The sequence below is a fragment of the Mustela nigripes genome, chromosome 9 (genome assembly GCF_022355385.1).
Source record: "Mustela nigripes isolate SB6536 chromosome 9, MUSNIG.SB6536, whole genome shotgun sequence".
Lineage (NCBI taxonomy): Eukaryota > Metazoa > Chordata > Mammalia > Carnivora > Mustelidae > Mustela > Mustela nigripes.
Window position 1 is genome coordinate 35,765,828 of NC_081565.1, and position 19,583 is coordinate 35,785,410.

At 52.7% G+C, this 19,583-nt stretch overlaps 2 protein-coding genes across 5 annotated transcripts; one reads left to right on the plus strand and one right to left on the minus strand.

Annotated features, from left to right (window-relative positions):
• The first annotated feature begins 867 nt into the window (after positions 1–867).
• Positions 868–8,327, plus strand: TPM2 (tropomyosin 2). 4 transcript variants are annotated; one of them, XM_059411391.1, is made up of 9 exons: positions 868–1,263; positions 1,664–1,789; positions 4,718–4,851; positions 4,949–5,066; positions 5,159–5,229; positions 5,685–5,760; positions 5,937–5,999; positions 6,166–6,235; positions 7,116–7,433. In XM_059411391.1, exons 1-9 carry the CDS (start codon positions 1,150–1,152, stop codon positions 7,196–7,198), a joined length of 855 nt encoding a protein of 284 aa, XP_059267374.1. In that variant the 5' UTR covers positions 868–1,149; the 3' UTR covers positions 7,199–7,433. The 4 variants fall into 4 exon arrangements, with proteins under 4 accessions (XP_059267374.1, XP_059267371.1, XP_059267372.1 ...); XM_059411388.1 differs by lacking the exon at positions 5,685–5,760 and adding an exon at positions 5,367–5,442 and having other exon boundaries at positions 878–1,263; XM_059411389.1 differs by lacking the exon at positions 7,116–7,433 and adding an exon at positions 8,179–8,327 and having other exon boundaries at positions 879–1,263.
• A 950-nt stretch (positions 8,328–9,277) lies between these two features.
• CA9 (carbonic anhydrase 9) lies at positions 9,278–15,566 on the minus strand. The gene is given in 12 exon segments (XM_059411392.1): positions 9,278–9,510; positions 9,622–9,703; positions 10,145–10,171; positions 10,324–10,468; positions 10,677–10,834; positions 12,146–12,212; positions 13,250–13,285; positions 13,287–13,343; positions 13,419–13,561; positions 13,727–13,897; positions 14,165–14,194; positions 15,009–15,566. Coding segments are annotated over 12 exon segments (1,350 nt in total). The 5' UTR covers positions 15,376–15,566; the 3' UTR covers positions 9,278–9,443.
• Between the last annotated feature and the right edge of the window lie 4,017 nt (positions 15,567–19,583).

The following is a 19,583-nucleotide window of genomic DNA, read 5'->3' on the forward strand; positions in this document are numbered from 1 at the left end:
CCCGCCTTCCCCGCCTCAGCCCGGCCCCGCCTCCCCACGGGGAAACAGCCCAAAAAAGGGCAGAAAAGAAATTTTGGCGTAAAGTTGGCCAGCAAGAGACAAGAGAGTCCGCAAGGAGAAGGAAGGGAGGCAGGGCGCGCGGGGCAGCGGCGGCGATTGGAAAGCCGGCAGGGGGAGGGAAAGGGGACGGAAGGGCCGCGTCCCAGGGGTGGGGGCGGGGAGCGCGCCGGGTCGGGCCCGGCGGGAGCCACGCGGAAAATATGCGGGGCACGTGGGGGGCGGGGCGAGCGGGGCGCGGAGCTGGGTACCTAGCCGTTCCGCCACCGTAGGAGGGGCGCTGCCTCAGGGGCAGGGGCTGGAAGGGGAAGCGAAGGGAAGAGAGGTCAGGCCCGCCCTCGGGGGCAGCAGGCCCGGCCTCGTTCCTCACTGGCTCGCGACCCTGGGCTCCCTTCCTGCCTCAGCTTCCCCAGGTCCCTGGTGAGACTCACCGCTGTCAATACCACGTCAGTAACGCTGACCCAGAGTCTGGGACTCGGGGTAAACTGAGGTACTCGAACCACGGAGGAGCCCCGCCTCCCAAGAGACATTTAATCCAGGGGGATTTACAGGAAACTTCTAAATTAAGGGCAGCGACTGCTGCAGCTGAGGGGGGCACACGGGTCCCTGCGCCCGCGCAGCTGCCGTGAGCTCACGCCCCGAAATAGCCCCAGGGGCCCCAACCGCAGCTGTTACTGGGCCCGGCTGTCACTCAGAGGAACTTTAGAGCCCCCAGCCCGAGGGTCCCCCTCCCTTCCGCAAGACCAGAGTTTTTCCAGCAGACGTACCAGCTACTTTACCTTCAGACGGCTGGGGGGTGGGGGGAGGGGAGGAGCCTCGAGGAGGGCGGTCCCGAGTGGGGTGGGCGCAGGGGGCAGCGGCGCTCCCCCACCCGGCTGAGCTTCTGCCCCTACAAGGTTTGGGCCGCGGTGGGGGAGGGTCCCGGGCCCCGGCTCCGCCCGGCCCCTCCCAGCCTTTTAGGCGCCCGCGCGGCTGGGACATCCCAGTCCCGCTTGGTCTTCCTCGCCCGCCACCCGTGCGCCCAGTCCGCGCAGCCAGCCCAGTTCGTCCAGTCTACACTGCCCGCCGGCCGGCCCGCCCCCCACCGCAGCCATGGACGCGATCAAGAAGAAGATGCAGATGCTAAAGCTGGACAAGGAGAATGCCATCGACCGTGCCGAGCAGGCCGAGGCCGACAAAAAGCAGGCTGAGGACCGCTGCAAGCAGGTGGGGGCCCCGGACCCAGCGCAGCGCCCTCCTCCCTAATGAGGGAGGGGTAGGCCCTGCCCTGTGCCCCCTAGCCTGAGGCCTGCGATCGCAGGCTTTCCCGTCCATCAGGAACCCAGCCAAAGCCACACTTAATCTCACCCACCATACCTGGGCAGCTGCAGTCTCCCAATTTCCACACCTGCCCCTGCAGAGCAATGATGGGCCCAGGTTCTTGGGGCTGGAAGCTTTATCTCTAGCTCCACCAGATCCCTCTTAACACCCCTGGCTGCACTGTCCTTCCTCTGCTCTCCTGCTTCCTACCTGACAGCCTCTAAGTACCTTTTAGTAGCCCCCTCACCCACAGCCAGGCCTCCTTCCTGGGGCTCCGGCCTAACTAACCAAGGCCTCTCCCTCCCAGCTGGAGGAGGAGCAGCAGGCCCTCCAGAAGAAGCTGAAGGGGACAGAGGATGAGGTGGAAAAGTATTCTGAGTCAGTGAAGGACGCCCAGGAGAAACTGGAACAGGCTGAGAAGAAGGCTACAGATGTGAGTGTGTACCTGGGGTATGGTGGGAGAGTGCACTGGGAGGGGTCCCAGATACAGGAATGAAGGGAGAAGGGGACCTGGACATCCCCAGCACCAGGACAGAAATAGTTTCCTCTCAGAAACCCAGGCCAAGGCAAGGTTGCACAATTAATCTAAGGCAGTGGTTAAATCAAAACCACACACCATTTCCCCCAGAAGACGCAGCCTTGTAAGTCCATTTGGTTCCAGCTCTTAGAACGCACAGTGATCAAGCAGTTAGTCATCGTGGGGGGGTGGGGGTGGTACAAGAATTTACCATCTACCTCAATTAATCCTCTAGCTGAAAGTGGAGAAGAGGTTGTAGCTCCATTTGCAGGGTGTGGGGTGTGGGTGTAGGTTCTACTGAGTAGGAGGAGGGAGAGGAATCCAGAGATGGGGCCTGACTTGAGTTACACCCCTGGGGGGCCATTAGAAATTCCCTGGCCTTGACCTCTGGCTCCAGCAGCCCTGCTGTGCACTGGGGCCCAGCTCAGGTTCTAATGGCCCCTCATTTACCCTCATTAAGCTGTCAGCCTTGAGACCATGCCAGGCCACAGGACAGAAGGACAGGGCCACAAATGCCAAGGCAGCCACCTTACCAAGTCCTGTTCACTCTGATATTTCTCTGTCCACCCTACATCCCCCTAACCAGACTTCTCTACCTTCTGCCATTCCCAGCCCCCACCTTGAGGTTGAAGAATGACCAAATGACCATCCAAATGACTTTGGTTATGATACTTGTACTATTCTCTGCCTCAGTTTCCCCACTTGCCTTCCATCCAGGATTAAAATGAGTCTATGATTGGAGGTATGGTAGGATTGACAAAAGTAGGTCTGAACATTTGAGATCTGAGGTGACATTACTGTTTATGTTGACCATTATCCATGTTCCCCAACACCTCCCCGCCAAGGTTGGTTTCTCTGACCTCCAGGCTTGGTTTTGGTTCTCCACCAGCCCTGGCACTTGGGAGGGAACTGACCTGCAGCTGCTCGCAAAGGCAGCCCTGTGTGTCTGACGCTCTATAAATAACTAAGGCCCAGTGCAGCTGGAGGCAGGACTGGAAACCCAAGGAGCTGGGTGGAGGCTGGAGGGGAGGGGGGAGGACAGGGACAGAGCCGGGGATGCAGGGCAGCAGCGCCAGGAGTCAGTAGCAAACACTGCCTGGACTTACTGTATGACCTTGAACACAGCACTTCACTTACACAATGCCTCAGTTTCTCCCTTCTCTCTTCACATTTATCCAGTGGGGACAGTAGTGCCTGTCCTGTGGTTGGAGAGCAGCATCTATAAACTGGGAAGAGGTTGAGAAGTAGAAAATGGTAATTTTCAGCCCTGTGATGAGGACCCCAGGACTTCCCAGACTTTTCAGAGTCATTTGTCATCCCACTATCACAAAGAGAGTTTTCCTTTTATAGAGTCTCATCTTTCTCTAGAGTAGACCCCTAAGGTCCCCCAGAGTCATTCTTCCCAATCCCCACTGCTGTCCCCAGAATCCTTCCACACTGAGTCATCTGGTCCTCTGCCCATGATGAGCTTTTGTCACTCTAGGTGGCCTCAAGCACCTGGAGGACAAGCCATGACTTTATATGGTGCTGAGTTTCCCCTGTTGTTCCATACCACCCAGGACCTACTTTCTACCTGCTCTGCCCCCAGGGCTGCCACCCACCCCTTCCCTCTTTCACTTCTTCCCCTACACTGGTCCTTTCTCCTTTCCAATCTTAAATCTCAAGGTCTTTGTCTCTGAGGGAGACACAAGGATAACCTAACATTTATGGAGTGCAGACTCTGCAGATAGTGTGCCCAAGTGCTTTCCACATACTGTTTTACAATTTCCCAAACTTGGCTTATCATCAAAATCACTTGGAAGCTTAAAAAAAAAGAAAGGGGGGGGGTGAGATTTCCAAGCTCCTGCCCTGGAAATCTCATTTCAGTGCACCTAGCGTGGAGCTAGAAAGCCTGTTTGGTTTTACAAGCCCTTCCACGTGGTCTTGATTATAAGAAGACCTGCATTACCTCAGAACCACCTACAGAAGAGGAACTGCTTGTGTCAACTCAGATTTAAAATTTAAAAAGGAGGAATCTGAGGCCTGGAGGGACTAAATAAATTGCCCAAGGTCACATAAGTGTAGAGTGAGTGAGCTGTAGCTGACTCAGAGCCCCTGCTCTTAACACCAAACTGCAGTGCTTCTCTCATTTTCCTTTATTGGAGGCCCTTCTTGCTCTGCCTTCTTATTTTCATAAGGTATCATCATTGTCCGTGGACCATTCCCAAAACCTCCGTGGTTCTTCTTCTACTGCAGATCTGGGGCTACACATGTGTCACTCACACTGCCCTAGCACCGCCTCCAGGTGCCTCCTGGCGGGGCGGGGAGGGGGAGGGGCCTGTTCAGAAGCCCCTTGTTAGAGCCACGGATGTCTCCCCTAGGCCTGGCTAGGCACCAAGCCCCTCACTGGGAGTCTGACTGGCAGCTGGTGACATCACTAAGCTTGACTCTGTGATTGGCTGTTTTTAGCAGCGGCTCTGTCTGGTTGGCTCGATTTTCCCCACCCCCTTGGGCCAGGCTTTGTTGTGGAGGAGTCAGGAGGGCTCAGACCTGGTCTGAGCTTGAAGCTCTTTCAGTGGGTACAGAAAGGCCTGCAGATAACCATCAGGAAACTATGCACAGTGTTAGAAGAGTCCCTGAAGCAGAGGAGTGGAGCTTGTTAAGGAATGCATGTTTGGGGCTGGAGTAGAGAATCTGGATAAAAGATGGTTGGTTAGCAGGGAGGAAAAAAAATAGACTGAAAGTCTGGAAGCCAGGAAACAGATTCTTTCTGACAAGAATCTTACCATCCTCTGGAACCTCTCTGATCCTCATCCAAGGCAAAAAAGAAAAAAAGCCCCCTGACCTCTGGCCTTTGACCCACAGGCCGAGGCAGATGTGGCCTCCCTGAACCGCCGCATTCAGCTGGTAGAGGAGGAGTTGGACAGAGCGCAGGAGCGCCTGGCCACAGCCCTGCAGAAGCTGGAGGAGGCTGAGAAGGCAGCTGACGAGAGCGAGAGGTGGGCAGGGGGCCTCCCAGAGGGTGGGCCAGGCAGAGGCTGGCAGCCTGTCTCTGCTGGTCCTGACCCCACTTCCACCCCACACCCTGCGCCTCAGAGGAATGAAGGTCATCGAAAACCGAGCCATGAAGGATGAGGAGAAGATGGAGCTGCAGGAGATGCAGCTGAAGGAGGCCAAGCACATCGCTGAGGATTCCGACCGCAAATACGAGGAGGTGACAGCCTTGCCCCACTTGTCTCCCTCCCAAACCACAGATGTTCCCAGCCACTCACCAGAGGTGTGTGCCTTCTGTCCCTCTCCCCGCAGGTGGCCAGGAAGCTGGTGATCCTGGAAGGAGAGCTGGAGCGCTCAGAAGAGAGAGCAGAGGTGGCTGAGAGGTAAGGAGACCCTGGGCAACAAGTGAAACTTGGCCTGGTCCGTGGCTCTGGGGTACTCTGGACCATGGGAGGCAGTTTCCCAGGCTTGGGGCGATAGGGACAGGTCCTGTCTTCTGACCCCTAACTGCTGCCCCCAGCCGCGCCAGGCAGCTGGAGGAGGAACTCCGAACCATGGACCAGGCCCTCAAGTCCCTGATGGCCTCAGAAGAGGAGGTAGTGACCTCTCTGGACCTTTCTGGGCAGTGGTGCCTTCTCTCAGCTCACCTTCCCCCCCAAGTCTCAGGCTGCTCTCTCACCTGCTGGGGGTTGGGAAGGGCCTGGGGCTTCCAAACTCTGCCTGCTGTCACTCTCACAACTTTGCTCTTCTCTTCTCTCTTCCACCCCTTCTTCACTGTGCGGTCTCCACTATCTCCCACACTGTGCCCTCACACCCCCCCACCACACACCCCCTGCAGTAAATGTGGGGACCTAGAGGAGGAGCTGAAAATTGTTACCAACAACTTGAAATCCCTGGAAGCCCAAGCGGACAAGGTAGAAGGGGGTAGATGGGCAGTGAGGATGGGGTCCTGCAGGGGAGGGAGGAGGAACGCTCAGGCAGGGAGGGGCTGGGTGTTCCCTGGAGACAAGATCAGGAGTAGCCTGTGGGCTCAGTGGAGTGAAGGAGTTGTGGAGGCGACCTCCTGATGGCATGTGTATGTCCCTAAAAGTATTCCACCAAAGAAGATAAATATGAAGAGGAGATCAAACTGCTGGAGGAGAAGCTAAAAGAGGTGAGACTTTCCCATCCCCGTTCTTCCCTCGAGCCCCCATCCCCGTCAGAGACTGCCTGTGGGAGGGACTTTAGGAATAGGGATGGAAGAGGAGGTTGACTTAAGTGAAAGTACCTGGGAGGGTCTAATTTTTATCATTCCCCCTTCTTCTTACCTTTACTCCCAGGCTGAGACCCGAGCAGAGTTTGCCGAGAGGTCTGTGGCAAAATTGGAGAAGACCATCGATGACCTGGAAGGTAAAGGGATATTCCCCTAATTCCCAAACCTTTTTAAGTCGATCTGTCCCTTATTACATGTCCCAGATAAATTGGTGTTGGACCACCTAGGACTCCACCAGCTCCCAAGGCTGTGCCCACCATTCAAGTAGCTGCACCTGGGTGCAGTGTGCCCACTCCAGTGCTTCTCGAACTTGAGTAGGGTCAATGCTGCTGGTCCTCAGACCACACTTTGAGTAGCACTGACCTAGACAATTTGTCCCCAAGTGCAACATAATAGCACTATATCACAAAGCTCTCTTTATTAAAAATAGAGAGATTTGGTTTAATATCTAAGTTTTCATGACATTAATGGAAAATACTATTTTAAGCTAGATTTGATGAAAATGAACATCCAGGTATTTGCTGTCTGTGGCTGTTTCTCAGTAGTAGCAAGAATGTTGTACCTAAACTGTATTTTCTTTTTATTCTACGATAACCCTTTCACTTTCGTAATTCCCACTTCTCGTGCTTCTAGCCTTCTCAGGCAAGCCTCAATTTTATCTCCAACTTTAGGACCTTTGTCCTTTCTGGCCCTAGCACCCTCCCCTTGAAGCAAGCACTGCTACTCATTCAAAGCACTGTGCCCCCATGTCCCTGAGGGAGGTAGGAGCTCCAAGGGGAAGGACTGATTGGGCCTCCAGAGAAAAAAGAAACGGGTACAGAGAGGGGAAGAGGGAGCCCTCAGGGCTGTCCAGCCTGTTCTCTGGCCTATTTCTCCTACTCCATCTTTGTCCACCTCTCTCTGATTCTTGTTCTCTCTTTCCATTACCCTCTCTCCTTCCTTTCCTCTTTCCCTTCATTCCCTCTCCCCACACTCCCATCTGGCTCCCTTCCCCTGGACCCCCACCCCCACCCCCAGACGAGGTCTATGCACAGAAGATGAAGTACAAGGCCATCAGCGAGGAACTGGACAACGCACTCAACGACATCACCTCCCTCTGAGCCCCACGCCAGTGTGGCCCCCTCAGCCCCTTCTCTCTCCTCTTTCCATTCTCTGTGGGGAGGAGGCAGGCAGGAGGAGCAAAATGGTCAGCATCACACAGCCAGGCTGGGCGCCGCCTCAGAGAGCCCCCGCCACACCTGCCGCCCACCTTGGCACTTGCTTCGTCCTTCTATCCACCCACTCCACCCAGCCTCTGCCTCTTTCTGCTGCTTAATAAACTCAACTTGGTCTCCATGCTGTTTTCCTGCCCTCCAGAGAGCACTTCCTCACGCCCTCAGAGACCCTGGCTCTTATAGACACCCCCAATCTTGTGAGCCCCACCCCCACACTGAGCTCACCCACAGAACACTGTGGCCCACACAGAACCCCCTTCACATGGCACTCTCGCTCTGTCACTGTCTAACTGCTGCACGTTGGCACAAATCATCCCGTCAGTCACTGTGAGCCCTCTGCTGCCTCTGAGAGACACGCTCTTATGCCGACCTAGCCCTGTCACTAGTGCCGAGCACGCCACTGCGGTTCCAGGATGAAGGAAGGACTGGAGAGGAGATGGGTGGGGAGGTGCCAAGGACGGGCCAGAAGGTGGTGAAGGTCTGGGGTGACCATTGGGAAAACCCTGCATCCCAACATGGGGCTTTCACTGCAGGTCTGGTTTCTGCCTCAAGCCTGTCTGTCTGGCCTTCCCCTTTCTGGCTCAGTCTTTGTCTTCTCTTCTGATTCCAACTCTGGTAAACCCTCTAGAGAAGGAGGTAAAGTAGTTTATGACTCAGGCCTCCCCATCCCACCCCCACGACCCCGAAGCCTTGAGTGAGGCATCTGTCTCTCTCTTGGTCAATCCGTCCATTTGCCCGTGGCACGGGATCCTCAGATTCCTTCATGCTTATGTCTTCCTGTGCCTTCATCCCATTCCAAGTCGGCCTCATCCCCCATCTCCCCTCATGTCTCCCTGCCCCTCCTCACATGCTGCTTCCCCTCACAGAGACCTTGGCCAGTGCCAAGGAAGAGAACGTGGAGATACACCAGACTCTGGATCAGACCCTGCTGGAACTCAACAACCTGTGAGGGTTGCTCTGCCCCCAGCTGGGCTGCCGTCGCCGCCCCAACACAATAAAATGGATGTTACCTGCATCACGGGGCCCTTTAAGCCTTTCTTTGATGTTAGCAATGGTGGTGGTAGTTTTCCAAAGTAGAAAGGCTGAGAGGATGCCCAAGGGGAGCAGAGGAGTGGAAGGGCCCGAGTGACCATACTCCACAGTAGGACTTCCTTTTACCAAGGGAGCCAAGGGGTGGGGGCAGTGGGTTCCCTGAGGAGGGCTGTGAACAGGCTGAGTGAAGCAGAGAAGCCCCTCTGGACTGGGGGAACATCCAAGCCCTTATTATCCATACCGCAAAGGAGCTGCAGTCAGCGGCCCTGTGCCATTCCAACAGCGGCCAGTCTGAAGGAAAAACAGCAAAGCTACGCAGATTTTACTTGAGCAGGGTCAAAGCCCAAAAGCCTCACTATGATTTTAAGCCTGGAGGCTAAGCCTGCCCTACCCCCAGACACATATACTGCTGTGTGTGTGCCCAAGGCCATTCTATCTCAGTCATTTCTACAACCTTCCCGAAAACATGTGCTAGGCAGTAATGCCACCCCCCCCCACCAAACTGTCCACACCCTGATCCTGTGAAAAGTTACCTTATGTGGGAAAAGGAACTTTGTGTTTAAGCTAAAGATTTTGAAATTAGGAAATTATCCTGTGACCCAAGTAGGCCCAGTGTAATCACAAAGGTTCTTATAAGAGGGAGGCAAGGTCAAAGGCAGTCGTTAAGAGATAAGACAATGGAAGCAAGAGGCTAGGGCAATAAGAGGAAGGGACCACCAACCCAAGGAATATTGGGCTTCTAGAGCCCGAAAAAGGAAGCCTCCCCTCAAAGTACCCAGAAGGAACCAGCCCTTACTGACACCTTGATTTTGGCCCAGAAGATTCATTGTGGATTTCTGACCTCCAGAACTTAAGAGGATAAATTTGCATTACCATTAAGTTTGTGGTGATTTTTAAAGGCAGCAATAGGAAATAAATACACCATCCTCCTCATCTGGGGAACAGAGCTGCCTTCCATATATTTTATTAACATTTGTTTTAAAAAACATTTGGCCCTTAAAAAGAAAGTGGTATAAAGGGTAGGACAGGACAAAGTCTCCAGCTCCCCCTCAGATTCTTCTGGCTGGCTTCTCTGCACATTCTCCAAGTTCCAAGTCCTCTAGGCAACAGTCTCGGTGACCTCTGCTGGGTGGTAGCTAACATTTCCTTTGGTCCCACTTCGGAGTCTACACAACACAAAAGCCCAATCAGAAAACTCAAATGTGCATGAAACTGTCTGGACTCATCCAGGGAAGTGGGCCTGAGGAAGAGGGGTGTCAGGAAGTGGGCAAGTATACCTTTGCTGCCTTCTCATTTGCACAAGGAAGGCGATGCTTGTGACTGCAAAGAGGAGGCCAAAAACCAGGGCCAGGATGTCACCTGGAGGGAGAGGAGAGGCTGCCTCAGGGTGACGAGGAGTCTGTAGGATTCCCTCAGCCTGCTTCAGTGTATCCCCCACCCTGCCCCCTCACCCCCCCCCCACCGTTCTCCAGCTGCCCTCAGTGTCAGAATCCAGAAGAGGCCCACAAAGGAATGGGGTTGGATACACAAGAAAGAATAATATAAGCACCTCTTTTTCTTACCTAAAAGCAAAGTAAAAGAGGTTGTTTGAGAAGGAGGATGCTAGGAGATTTCTGTAGCTTCATGCTAATTAACTTTTGCCCTGGGGACAGCGGAATCCTCTCTCCCTTGATCTGACACTCTATCTAATTGGGGTTGGAGGTCTGTTCTGCAGAAAAGGAGAAGGGGTAGGGGTGGTCCTAGCTCCTGAGGCTGAATGATGCCAAGGGGTCAGGGGCCAGAGATGGGGCACAGACTCACCAGCAGCAAGGCAGGAATTCAGGTGGACTGAAGAGGAAAAGGACACATTAGAACCAGGGTCTGTGACTGCCAGTGACAGACACAGGCACAAATGAAGACACATGGGAGGATGACGGATCTGGGATTGGGGGGGGGGGGGGGCACGGGGCATGGCACTATGGGTCACCACAAAGCTGCACCTGGCTCAACAGTCCTGGGGCTGCCCTCTGTTTCAGTGAGGAAGGAGGCCTCGATTATTCGCCCATTCAAAGGCTGTGTTGCTCGGAAGTTCAGTTGTAGCCGTGAGTCATCGGGTCCCCACAGGGAGCCAGAGAGGGTGTGGAGCTAGGGAAGTCAGGAGACAGATGTGGGGGTAGGCTCATGACAAGAAAATGAAATGGTCACAGGCCTACTCACCGCCAGCACTCAGGGCTTCACCCTCTCTGTCCCCCTCATCCCCCATACGGCAGCTTCATCTCTTTATGCACCTTGATCTCATCCCTACACCCCTTTCCCCCACATCCCCTGTGTCACCACCATGCCCCAGCCCCACCTGCTTCGCACTCAGCCTCACTGTCTGGTTGAACACAGTCCAGATGACCCCCTGGGCGCAGGGGGGTGTGGTTAGAGACCCCTCATAGCGGAAGTAGCGGCTGAGGTCAGAGGGCAGCAGCGCAGATACATCCAGGCCAGGGACCCAAGTCTCTGAGTCTGTGGAGAGGACCTGTGCCAGAATCCCACCTGGACTGCTTCCCTCCAAAGCTTTGGAGTATAGGGATACAGTTTCACCTCCCAGAAGCCAACTGATGCAACTTCCTGAGACCACTTCTTCACTAAGTATGTCCCTTCCCATAACTCAGCATAATACCTAACTCAGAATAAGGTAAAAAGTCTGTGGGGCCTCACAGAGTGAAAGAAGTGCTCCCAAAGTCCTCCCTGAGTCTTCACTCTTATTCTGCATACTATGATAACATGCTGGACTACAGATTTAAACCCAAAATGAATCAAAAGGAAAAATGAGGGGGTGCCTGGGGTGGGCTCAGTGGGTTAAGCCTCTGCTTTAGGCTCAGGACACGATCTCAGGGTCAGAACCCGCCCCCCCCCCCACAATCAGGTGCTCTGCTCAGCAGGGAGCCTGCTTCTACCTCCCCCCCCCCACACCACCCCCTCTGCCTGCCTCTCTGCCTACTTATGATCTCTCTCTGTGTCAAATAAAATTTTTTAAAAAGGTGGGGGGAGGGAGTGAGCAGAGTAACTTGTAAATATAAATATTTGAAACCATAAAAAACAGACACAAAACTCAAAAAAGCACAGTTCCCTCTAGTTTGGTAAAATGTAAGTTCCAGAAGTGAGGCTTAAAATTACTTAGAGTGAGAGGCACCTGGGTGGCTCAGTGGGTTAAGCCTCTGCCTTCAGCCCAGGTCATGATCTCAGGGTCCTGGAATCGAGCCCCACATTGGGCTCTCTGCTCAGCAAGGAGCCCTGCTTCTGCCTCTCTCTCCCTCTCTCTCTCTCTCTGCCTGCCTCTCTGCCTGCTTGGGATCTCTCTCTCTCTCTGTCAAATAAATAAATAAAATCTTCTAAAAAAATAAAATAAAATAACTGAGAGTGACTGAGAAGGCAAAGATTTTCAACAAAAGTACAACTTTAAAATATTTGATGCTTATGGAGGAGAAATAGAGAATTTTCAGAAAAATTTTAGCTCTCTGGACTCAGCCTCTGAAGTTCCAAATGCTTTTGTTGGGAGGGGGCTTGTTTTGTGTCTTCTTTTGGTTTTTGTTTTGATTTGGGGTTTTGTGGAGTTTTGGGGGGGTGAGTTTTTTGTCTGTTTATTTTGGTTTTTAGCCATAAAGCCTGTAGGCCTCTGCTCAGCTTTGTAATTATTGTCAAGCTCAGTCAGTTCACACGTTGGTTCCCTGCCTGTGGGAGCCAGCCCATCTCCATCCTCACACCTAAGGCTCCCCAAGGACAGTTCTTTATGAACAAGAGTATTGAGGGTAGTGGCCAAACTAACAAACTGACCTTCCTCAGTAATTTCTTCCAAATGTGACAGCAACTGCTCATAGGCACTGTTTTCTTCTGGACCCTCCTGGGAAATGACAGTTCAAGACAGGATTTTACAGGTATCCAAGGTCGCGGCTGGAGGCCTGAAGGTGAGGTGGGCTTCCCATACTCTGAGAATGCTGGGAGAACACAAAGTCTTGTGTATTACTACTCAGTGGATTTACTTTTATTTGCAAACGAATTTAACCTGCTTGGTGGACTGATTTTCAATGGTAAGTTGGAGGAGAAGGTGGGTCACTTTCCTAGGATAGGAAGCCTCCAGTGACCTGGGTCCTAACTATCTTTTCCAGTCTCACTGATCCTACCTCCACATACACACTCATGGTCTCCCCACAGAAAACCATAATAACCTTTGCATTCACATTTCCTCTACATTCACCTGAATAATTCATGTGTTTGCCTTTGGAGCAAGGACATGCTATCTCAGAGGCACTTCTCTGAACTTTGTGCTGTTAAGGCTGGCGTTAAAGAGTCAGTAAGGCAGTGACAGAGCCTAGAAGGTATCTCACCATCTGCCCATTTTACTAGCCTCTTCTAATCACTGTGTATGTAGCCTGGATCCATACAGGTCCAAAGATGTCACTAAATAATTCTCTAGGCTTCACTGCATTACACAAAACAGAAATTATAGGTTACCGGAGTATTCAATAAATTACTCTTCCTGGCGTTCCCCCCGCCCCCCGCCCCCACCCCGTTCCACAGCCATTCCCTGAGTGGATATATTCTTACTCCACATACACTGTTGGCTCTGCATGGAACATCTTTTCTTTTCCACTACTGAAGGCTTCAAGTTTGACCTCCTCTGTGAAGCTTTCTCTGACCACCTCTTTAACTCTGTGCCCTTCGTATCAGCCTCCCCCACCGGCTGTAGGCGGAGCCACGGTTTTCGGAATCCTTTGTGTGGCTCTGCGCCTGGCTTACAGGGCGTGTCGAATGAATTAATAAGTGAATGAGGACGGCCAGGTGCCAGGGTGAATGTGCTAGGATGGGATCTCTGGGGTCAAGCTACAGTGAGCCCTGGGGCGTGGAGAAGCAGGGGATAGGGGTGTCCAGGGCTGGTACCTGCAGAAAGGCGGCCAACACGGCCAGCCCCCCCGGGGCGCCCCAAGGCTTCATCAACTTTGGCAAATGCAGTGCTGAGGTGAACCACATGGATCTGGAGAGAAACAGGGTAGAAGTGGGCAAGACCCCCCGCCCAGCGCCCCCCTTCGCCTCTCCGCTGCGCGCTCACCTCGGCTGGGAAACGGTGGCCGTCAACCGTGTGCTCCGAGCCCGGGCGACCCGCAGCCCCCCAGTGCAGATGCAACTGCAGGGCCCGGTACTCCCGCCCGGGACCCAGGGCCATCTCCAGCCCCGGCGGCAGAGTCAGCTGCACTGCGAGGGAAGAGGCAGGTGAGCCGAGAGGACCAGCCTACCCGGAAGGGCCAGCCTAACTCCCAAGCACCCGCCTGGCGGGCCCGCCGCTCTGGACCGGTCCCTGTACAGCAGATACCTTCCCCGCCTCCTCCCCGAGGCTCCGCAGCTAGACCCTTCCCTCACCCGTGTGGCCATTGTTGCGCAGGCGCAGTTCTGGGAGTTTCGGGAGCTCAAAGCCCAGGAGTTCGGGGGGTTGCAGAGCCCGGCAGAATGCAGCGAGCTCTGGGCGGATATCTACCGGCGATTGGAAGCGGCCTGCGCAGGCTGGGGACACCTGGGGCCAGGGCGGGTCGCCTGGAGTGAGAGAGTGTGGACCGGCAGTCTGGTGACAAGATCAGAAATAAGAAAGCGGGATAGAAAAAGGGAGGGGGTGGAGTGAGAAAGCATGGGGCGGGAAATAGAAATCAGGGATGTGGACAGAAACAGGGAGCAGGCTGCGCGTTGGGGACTGTCAGACATGGATGCAATGGGTGGGACACCCAAGATCAGAGTTCCGGATGGCTGGGGGGTCAGATCAGAGCAGGGTGCCCAGGCTGGGTGTGCAGGGGGTAGGTGTCTTACCTCCATAGCGCCAATGACTGTGGTCATCCCCTGCATCAATGAGAAGAATGAAAAGCCGATCTTCAAGCCCAGTCCCTCCCCAGTGGCCAGAAAGAGATGGATCCCCCTTACTAGTAGGGGTTCTCCAACTCAGATGTCTTACAGGGTCATAGCAGGTAACCAAAATACCTAACGTGGCCAGATATAAAGCACAACGGATTGCAACCAAATATAACACCACAGCTTGGTAGACCAAAGATCCTACTGGTCTCAGAGATACCAGTTTGCAACCGGTGTCTTTGTAAAGTAGGTGGGGGGCCTCAGTCCCCAGGCCCAAATCAATAGACCCTCTTTTCTTTCTCCTTGTCTCCAACTCCCTTCCCAAGGTTCCTGGTTTCTGAATCAAAATACCAGGTTCCCCTACTTCTTATTCCCCCTTCCCAGGTCTCAATTTCTTCATCTGTAGACTGAAGATAAGGTGATCTCTACAAGCCCTCTGGCTCCTCCTCTGCTTCCCAACCACCCCTGCCATCCTTTCTCTTCTCTTCCCTCGTATTCCTACTTCTCTCCACCTGTCTTCTCTCTTTCCACATTCTGCATCTTTCTCCTCTCCAACCTCCCCTTTTTTCTTTCTCATCTCTTCCTGCTCACCTTGCTCCCTCTGTGCTTTTTGTCTCCCCATTCATCCCCTTCTAGCTCTGAAAGGGGAAGGGTCTAGTGGCATGAGATCCCCTGGGGATGGGAAAAACTACTGTCGGAGTGCAGACTCCATTCCTTCTCTGAATAATCCCTACCTGGGCTGGGATTTAGTGTGGGAAGGACAAACCTCCTGGAGTCTAGATTTGGAGGGCCGATGACCGCTTACCTTTGTTGTGCCTGTAGTCATTATTCTGGGAGCCTTGGGGGTCCCTGGGTGCCTCAACAGTAGGCAGATCCTCTAACTTCAGAGAGTCCTCTTTTCCTGGTTCAGTCTTCATTCCAGATGGGTCCTGCTCTCCCGGTGGGTCCTCGTCTCCGGGTGGGTCCTTTTCACTGGGTAGCTTTTCCCCGTCCAGTTGATCATCTTCCCCAGATGAATCTCCTCCCAACCCAGGCGTCCCCTGTATACGGGACAGGCTCTGGGCATGGGCAGGCACCAGGAGCAGCAGTGCAAGCAGCAGTTGCAGGGCAGGGCCCGGAGAAGGGGCTGGGATCGACAGAGGGAGCCAGGGTCTGGGGCACAGGGGAGCCATGTGGCTGACTGTGGGGTGTCCCAGACACGGTGTGTACGGGCTGTACGTGCATCGGAAACAGGAGCTGGATGGGGGAGGAGCAAGCCTGGAGGGGAGCAGGCTGACTCACAGAGGGCCCTTTTGTAGAGATGGAGCCAAAGTCCTGTGGGTCTGCCTGGCCCTGTGCCCCCTCCCCGATACCAAAGCCTGAATGGGGGTGGTGCGAGGGGCAGGTATGTGCACAAGCAGGAGGTTATCGGGGTCACAGGCTTAGCCTGGAATCCAAGGCACCACCTGGCACTACACAGGCTCCCCCTGGCACCGCCCAGCTGCTCACCAGGCAGCCTCAGCTAACCCTGGCCTGCTTCCCAGGCCCAGGCAGAGAAGGGGAAAGACAGGGAGTTGGGGCCCCCACAGCCTCTGGCTGAGAGGGGAAGCAGCCCATGTATATATCCCTGGCCTAGCCAGGGAGCAGATAAAGGGGTAGGACAAGCTGCTGGGGAAGCCTGGGAACAGGACAGATAGGTAGGTGGGAGGCAAATCTGAGTATAAATGGAAAACTGAGTGGGGCACCTGGGTGACTCAGTCCTTAAATGTCTGCCTTCTTCTCAGGTCATGATCCCAGGGTCCTGGGATTGAGCCCCACATGGAGCCCCCCATCAGGCTCCCTGCTCAGTGGGAAACCCACTTCTCCCTCTCCCACTCGCTCTGCTTGTGTTCCCTCTCTTAGTGTGTCTCTGTCAAATAAGTAAATAAAAAATCTTTAAATGCAAAACTGAGTATATGTAGAAGAGGGACTGTGATGACTTTACAATAAATTGATTTTTCATCATATTATACATCTGTTCAAAAACCTTCATTAGCTTCCATCTGCCCATCTTCTTCCTCTAGTTGACTTTCAAGTCCTTCAAAATCTTACCCAAGAATCCTTTCCATTTTATCTCCTACTATTCTCCCTCATACTCCAGCCAAATTAAAACATTCATTTTCCCCCCCGACCTCTGACCACCTTTGTTCATCTAGTTCTCACTGCTGGGAATACCATTCACTCTTATATTTAACAAAATTTATTTAGCATCTACTATGTCTAGCACTGGGCTATGGACTAAATGTACAGAAATGAATAAGACACAATCCCTGCCCTAAAAGGAGCTCACTGTCTAGTGAATGAGGGCACAATATTCAGTGGAGAGAGATTAATTCTGCCTTAGAAAGAAATACAGAAGTAGGCAAAATCTGATATGGCTTTTGGAGAAGTAGCGATTCAATTGCTAAAAACAATGGGAAGAATGGTATTTTGTGCAAAGGAAAGGCATCAAGTATCTTGTGCAGGAGAATGACAGAATCCAATTCTCATATTAGGTTGTGTTGAATGCTGGTGTGGAGCATGGATTGGAGGGGGAGAGCAGGTACAAGGAGATGAAGACTGAAAGGACCCTAAGAATGGACTTGGGGTTCCCAGTATGCCTGTTCATTTGAGAAACATTGAGCCTCCCCTAGGGATGCAGCACTGAACTAGAGAACCCACCTCTACTGTTCTGTAGCTCACATTCTAGTAAGGTCCCCACAGCTTCAACAAACCAAACGAGATTAAGGCCATCTCAGGAAGTTCTTATCTGGGGCTAAATTCAATAGATATGTGCCAGTATGATTGTATGCATTAGAGAAACATGTTGAAATATTTCTAATCCTGTTAAGAACTAGTTCCTAGATTCAGGGCGCTCCTTCTACCTCCCTCTTCTCTGGGGTCTCTACTAATCTCTTATCTAAAAAGGTAATGCCTAGGGTGCCTGGGTGGTTCAGTGGGTTAAAGCCTCTGCCTTCAGCTCAGGTCATGATCTCAGGGTCCTGGGATCAGGTCCCACACTGGGCTCTCTGCTCGGCAGGGAGCCTGCTTCCTCCTCTCTCTCTCTGCCTGCCTCTCTGCCTACTTGTGATCTCTCTCTGTCAAATAAATAAATAAAATCTTAAAAAAAAAAATAGGGGCGCCTGGCTGGCTCAGTGGGTTAAAGCCTCTGCCTTCAGCTGAGGTCATGGTCTTAGGGTCCAGGGATCAAGCCCCGCATTGGGCTCTCTGCTTGGTGGGGAGCCTGCTTCCCTTCCTCTCTCTGCCTGCTTCTCTGCCTGCTGTGATCTCTGTCTGTCAAATAAATAAATAAAATATTTTTTTAAAAAATAGGGGTGCCGGGGCGCCTGGGTGGCTCAGTGGGTTAAGCCGCTGCCTTCGGCTCGGGTCATGATCTCAGAGTCCTGGGATCGAGTCCCGCATCGGGCTCTCTGCTCAGCGGAGAGCCTGCTTCCCTCTCTCTCTCTGCCTGCCTCTCCATCTACTTGTGATTTCTCTCTGTCAAATAAATAAATAAAATCTAAAAAAAAAAAAAATAGGGGTGCCTGGGTGGCTCAGTGGGTTAACCCTCTGCCTTCAGCTCAGGGTCCTGGGATTGAGCCATGCATCGAACTCTATACTCAGCAGGGAGCCTGCTTCCCCCTCTCTCCACCTGCCTCTGACTACTTGTGATCTCTCTGCAAATGAATAAATAAAATCTTTAATAATAATAATAATAAAGAGGTCATGACTGGCACAGCAGAGGCCCAGCCAGCTTCCACTGTCAGGAATCAGTACTTCTGTACCCACTACCCTGTAAAATAGTTTTACTGTCTCTTCTGTCTAAGTCCCTCCTATGATTCAAGACTTAGCTCAAAGGCCACCTCCTCCACTCTCTTCCACAGGAAGAGATTTCTGGTGCCACTGAACCACTACAGTTCTTTGCCTACCCTTACTAATAACCTTGCCCACCATCCAACTTATATTAGGTGATTTATGACATTTTATCTGCTCTAATAGCATTGAGTTCCATAAGGGCAGGGTCCAGTATTTGATTAAGTCTTTTATTCACCAACCATTATGGAGCATTTTTCTCTCTGCAGATCACCTTGCCAGGACTTGAGGAAAACCAAATCAACTAAGATGGCTTCCCTGCCCTCAGGGAGTTCATTGTCGGATGACTTATGTTTGCCAAACCACAACTGTTCCAAGAGCATGAGGTCACATTTTTACAGCACCCCAAATTATCTGCCTTGTCAGATTAACTGTCGCAGTGTATACCAAAACTTGCACAGAGCTGAGCAGTTGCTGTCCTCCAAGGAGGGAGGCAGCCTAACAATCCAGGTTGCTATTTCTGGAGCCAAATTAAGAGCCATCCATGGAAATCTGACCCAGTGTGCAATGTGGAAGGTCAGCTTATTGTCTGGGTTGGCTGTGATGTCAGCACCTTGGTTAGACCAGTGTCTACCCACATGGAGGGTACATGCTAGTGATACCGAATTGGATGGACTTGGACAAGACAGAATGTAGTAATGACAAGTCTAGTTGAGGTGGAAGAGGTCATGGGCAGCCACAGTAGACAGAAGCACCATGCTTACTGGGGTCTGGAGTCTGTATGTGTGGAGATCTTTCTCCAAGACCCATCCCAGCTTTACTTCATTTTCCCTCTTTACAAATGTTCTTCATATTTCCATCGTTTTCTTTTTTGGTCTCTGTCAAGATTTCCTGGTACACTTCTCTGCAGCACTCTACGTCCACCTGCCTCTCTGCCATCTCAGCTGCTTTTAGTCAATGTTTCAGAGCCTAGATCTGTGTCTATGTGCAGGTCTCTCTCTGTTTCAGCCTTTTAATTTTCCAAATGCCATTCTTCATGCTGCTGTGTCTTTCTTCAGCACTCTGTTTCTGTGTGTGACTGTGTCTCTGGTCTGGGTGGGAGTATAGACTCTGACCCTGGATCATGCCTTTGCAGCTGGGAGACTGCCAAACTCTAAAACCGGTTCAAGCTCCCAGAGTCTTACTCTGGGAACTTTCCCAGGTTGGGACATGGTGTACTCAGGACCAACTGACTGGGGCACCACCTGCCTGTGCATGGCCTCTCTGTGGTGTTTATGGCCAAGTCTTTGGTCATTAGGGTCTGTGCCTTCAGACATTTAGGGCCATGTTTCTGCTCATCCCGGGACTGCAGAAGAGACTCCTAGTGATATAGATTTCTGTGGGCTTGGGGCACCTGGGTGGCTCAGTGGGTTAAGCCTCTGCCTTCGGCTCAGGTCGTGATCCCAGGGTCCTGGGATCGAGCCCCGCATCTGGCTCTCTGCTCAGTGGGAAGCCTGCTTCCTCCTCTCTCTCTGCCTGCCTCTCTGCCTACTTGTGGTCTCTGTCTGTCAAATAAATAAATAAAATCTTA

Bases quoted from the DNA above. Each gene is read 5' to 3' on its own strand.
- TPM2 (XM_059411391.1), top strand. From the start codon at position 1,150: ATGGACGCGATCAAGAAGAAGATGCAGATGCTAAAGCTGGACAAGGAG. The intron at 1,790-4,717 runs GTGAGTGTGTAC...TTTGACCCACAG, and splicing joins CTGAGAAGAAGGCTACAGAT to GCCGAGGCAGATGTGGCCTC. The intron at 5,761-5,936 runs GTAGAAGGGGGT...TGTCCCTAAAAG, and splicing joins TGGAAGCCCAAGCGGACAAG to TATTCCACCAAAGAAGATAA.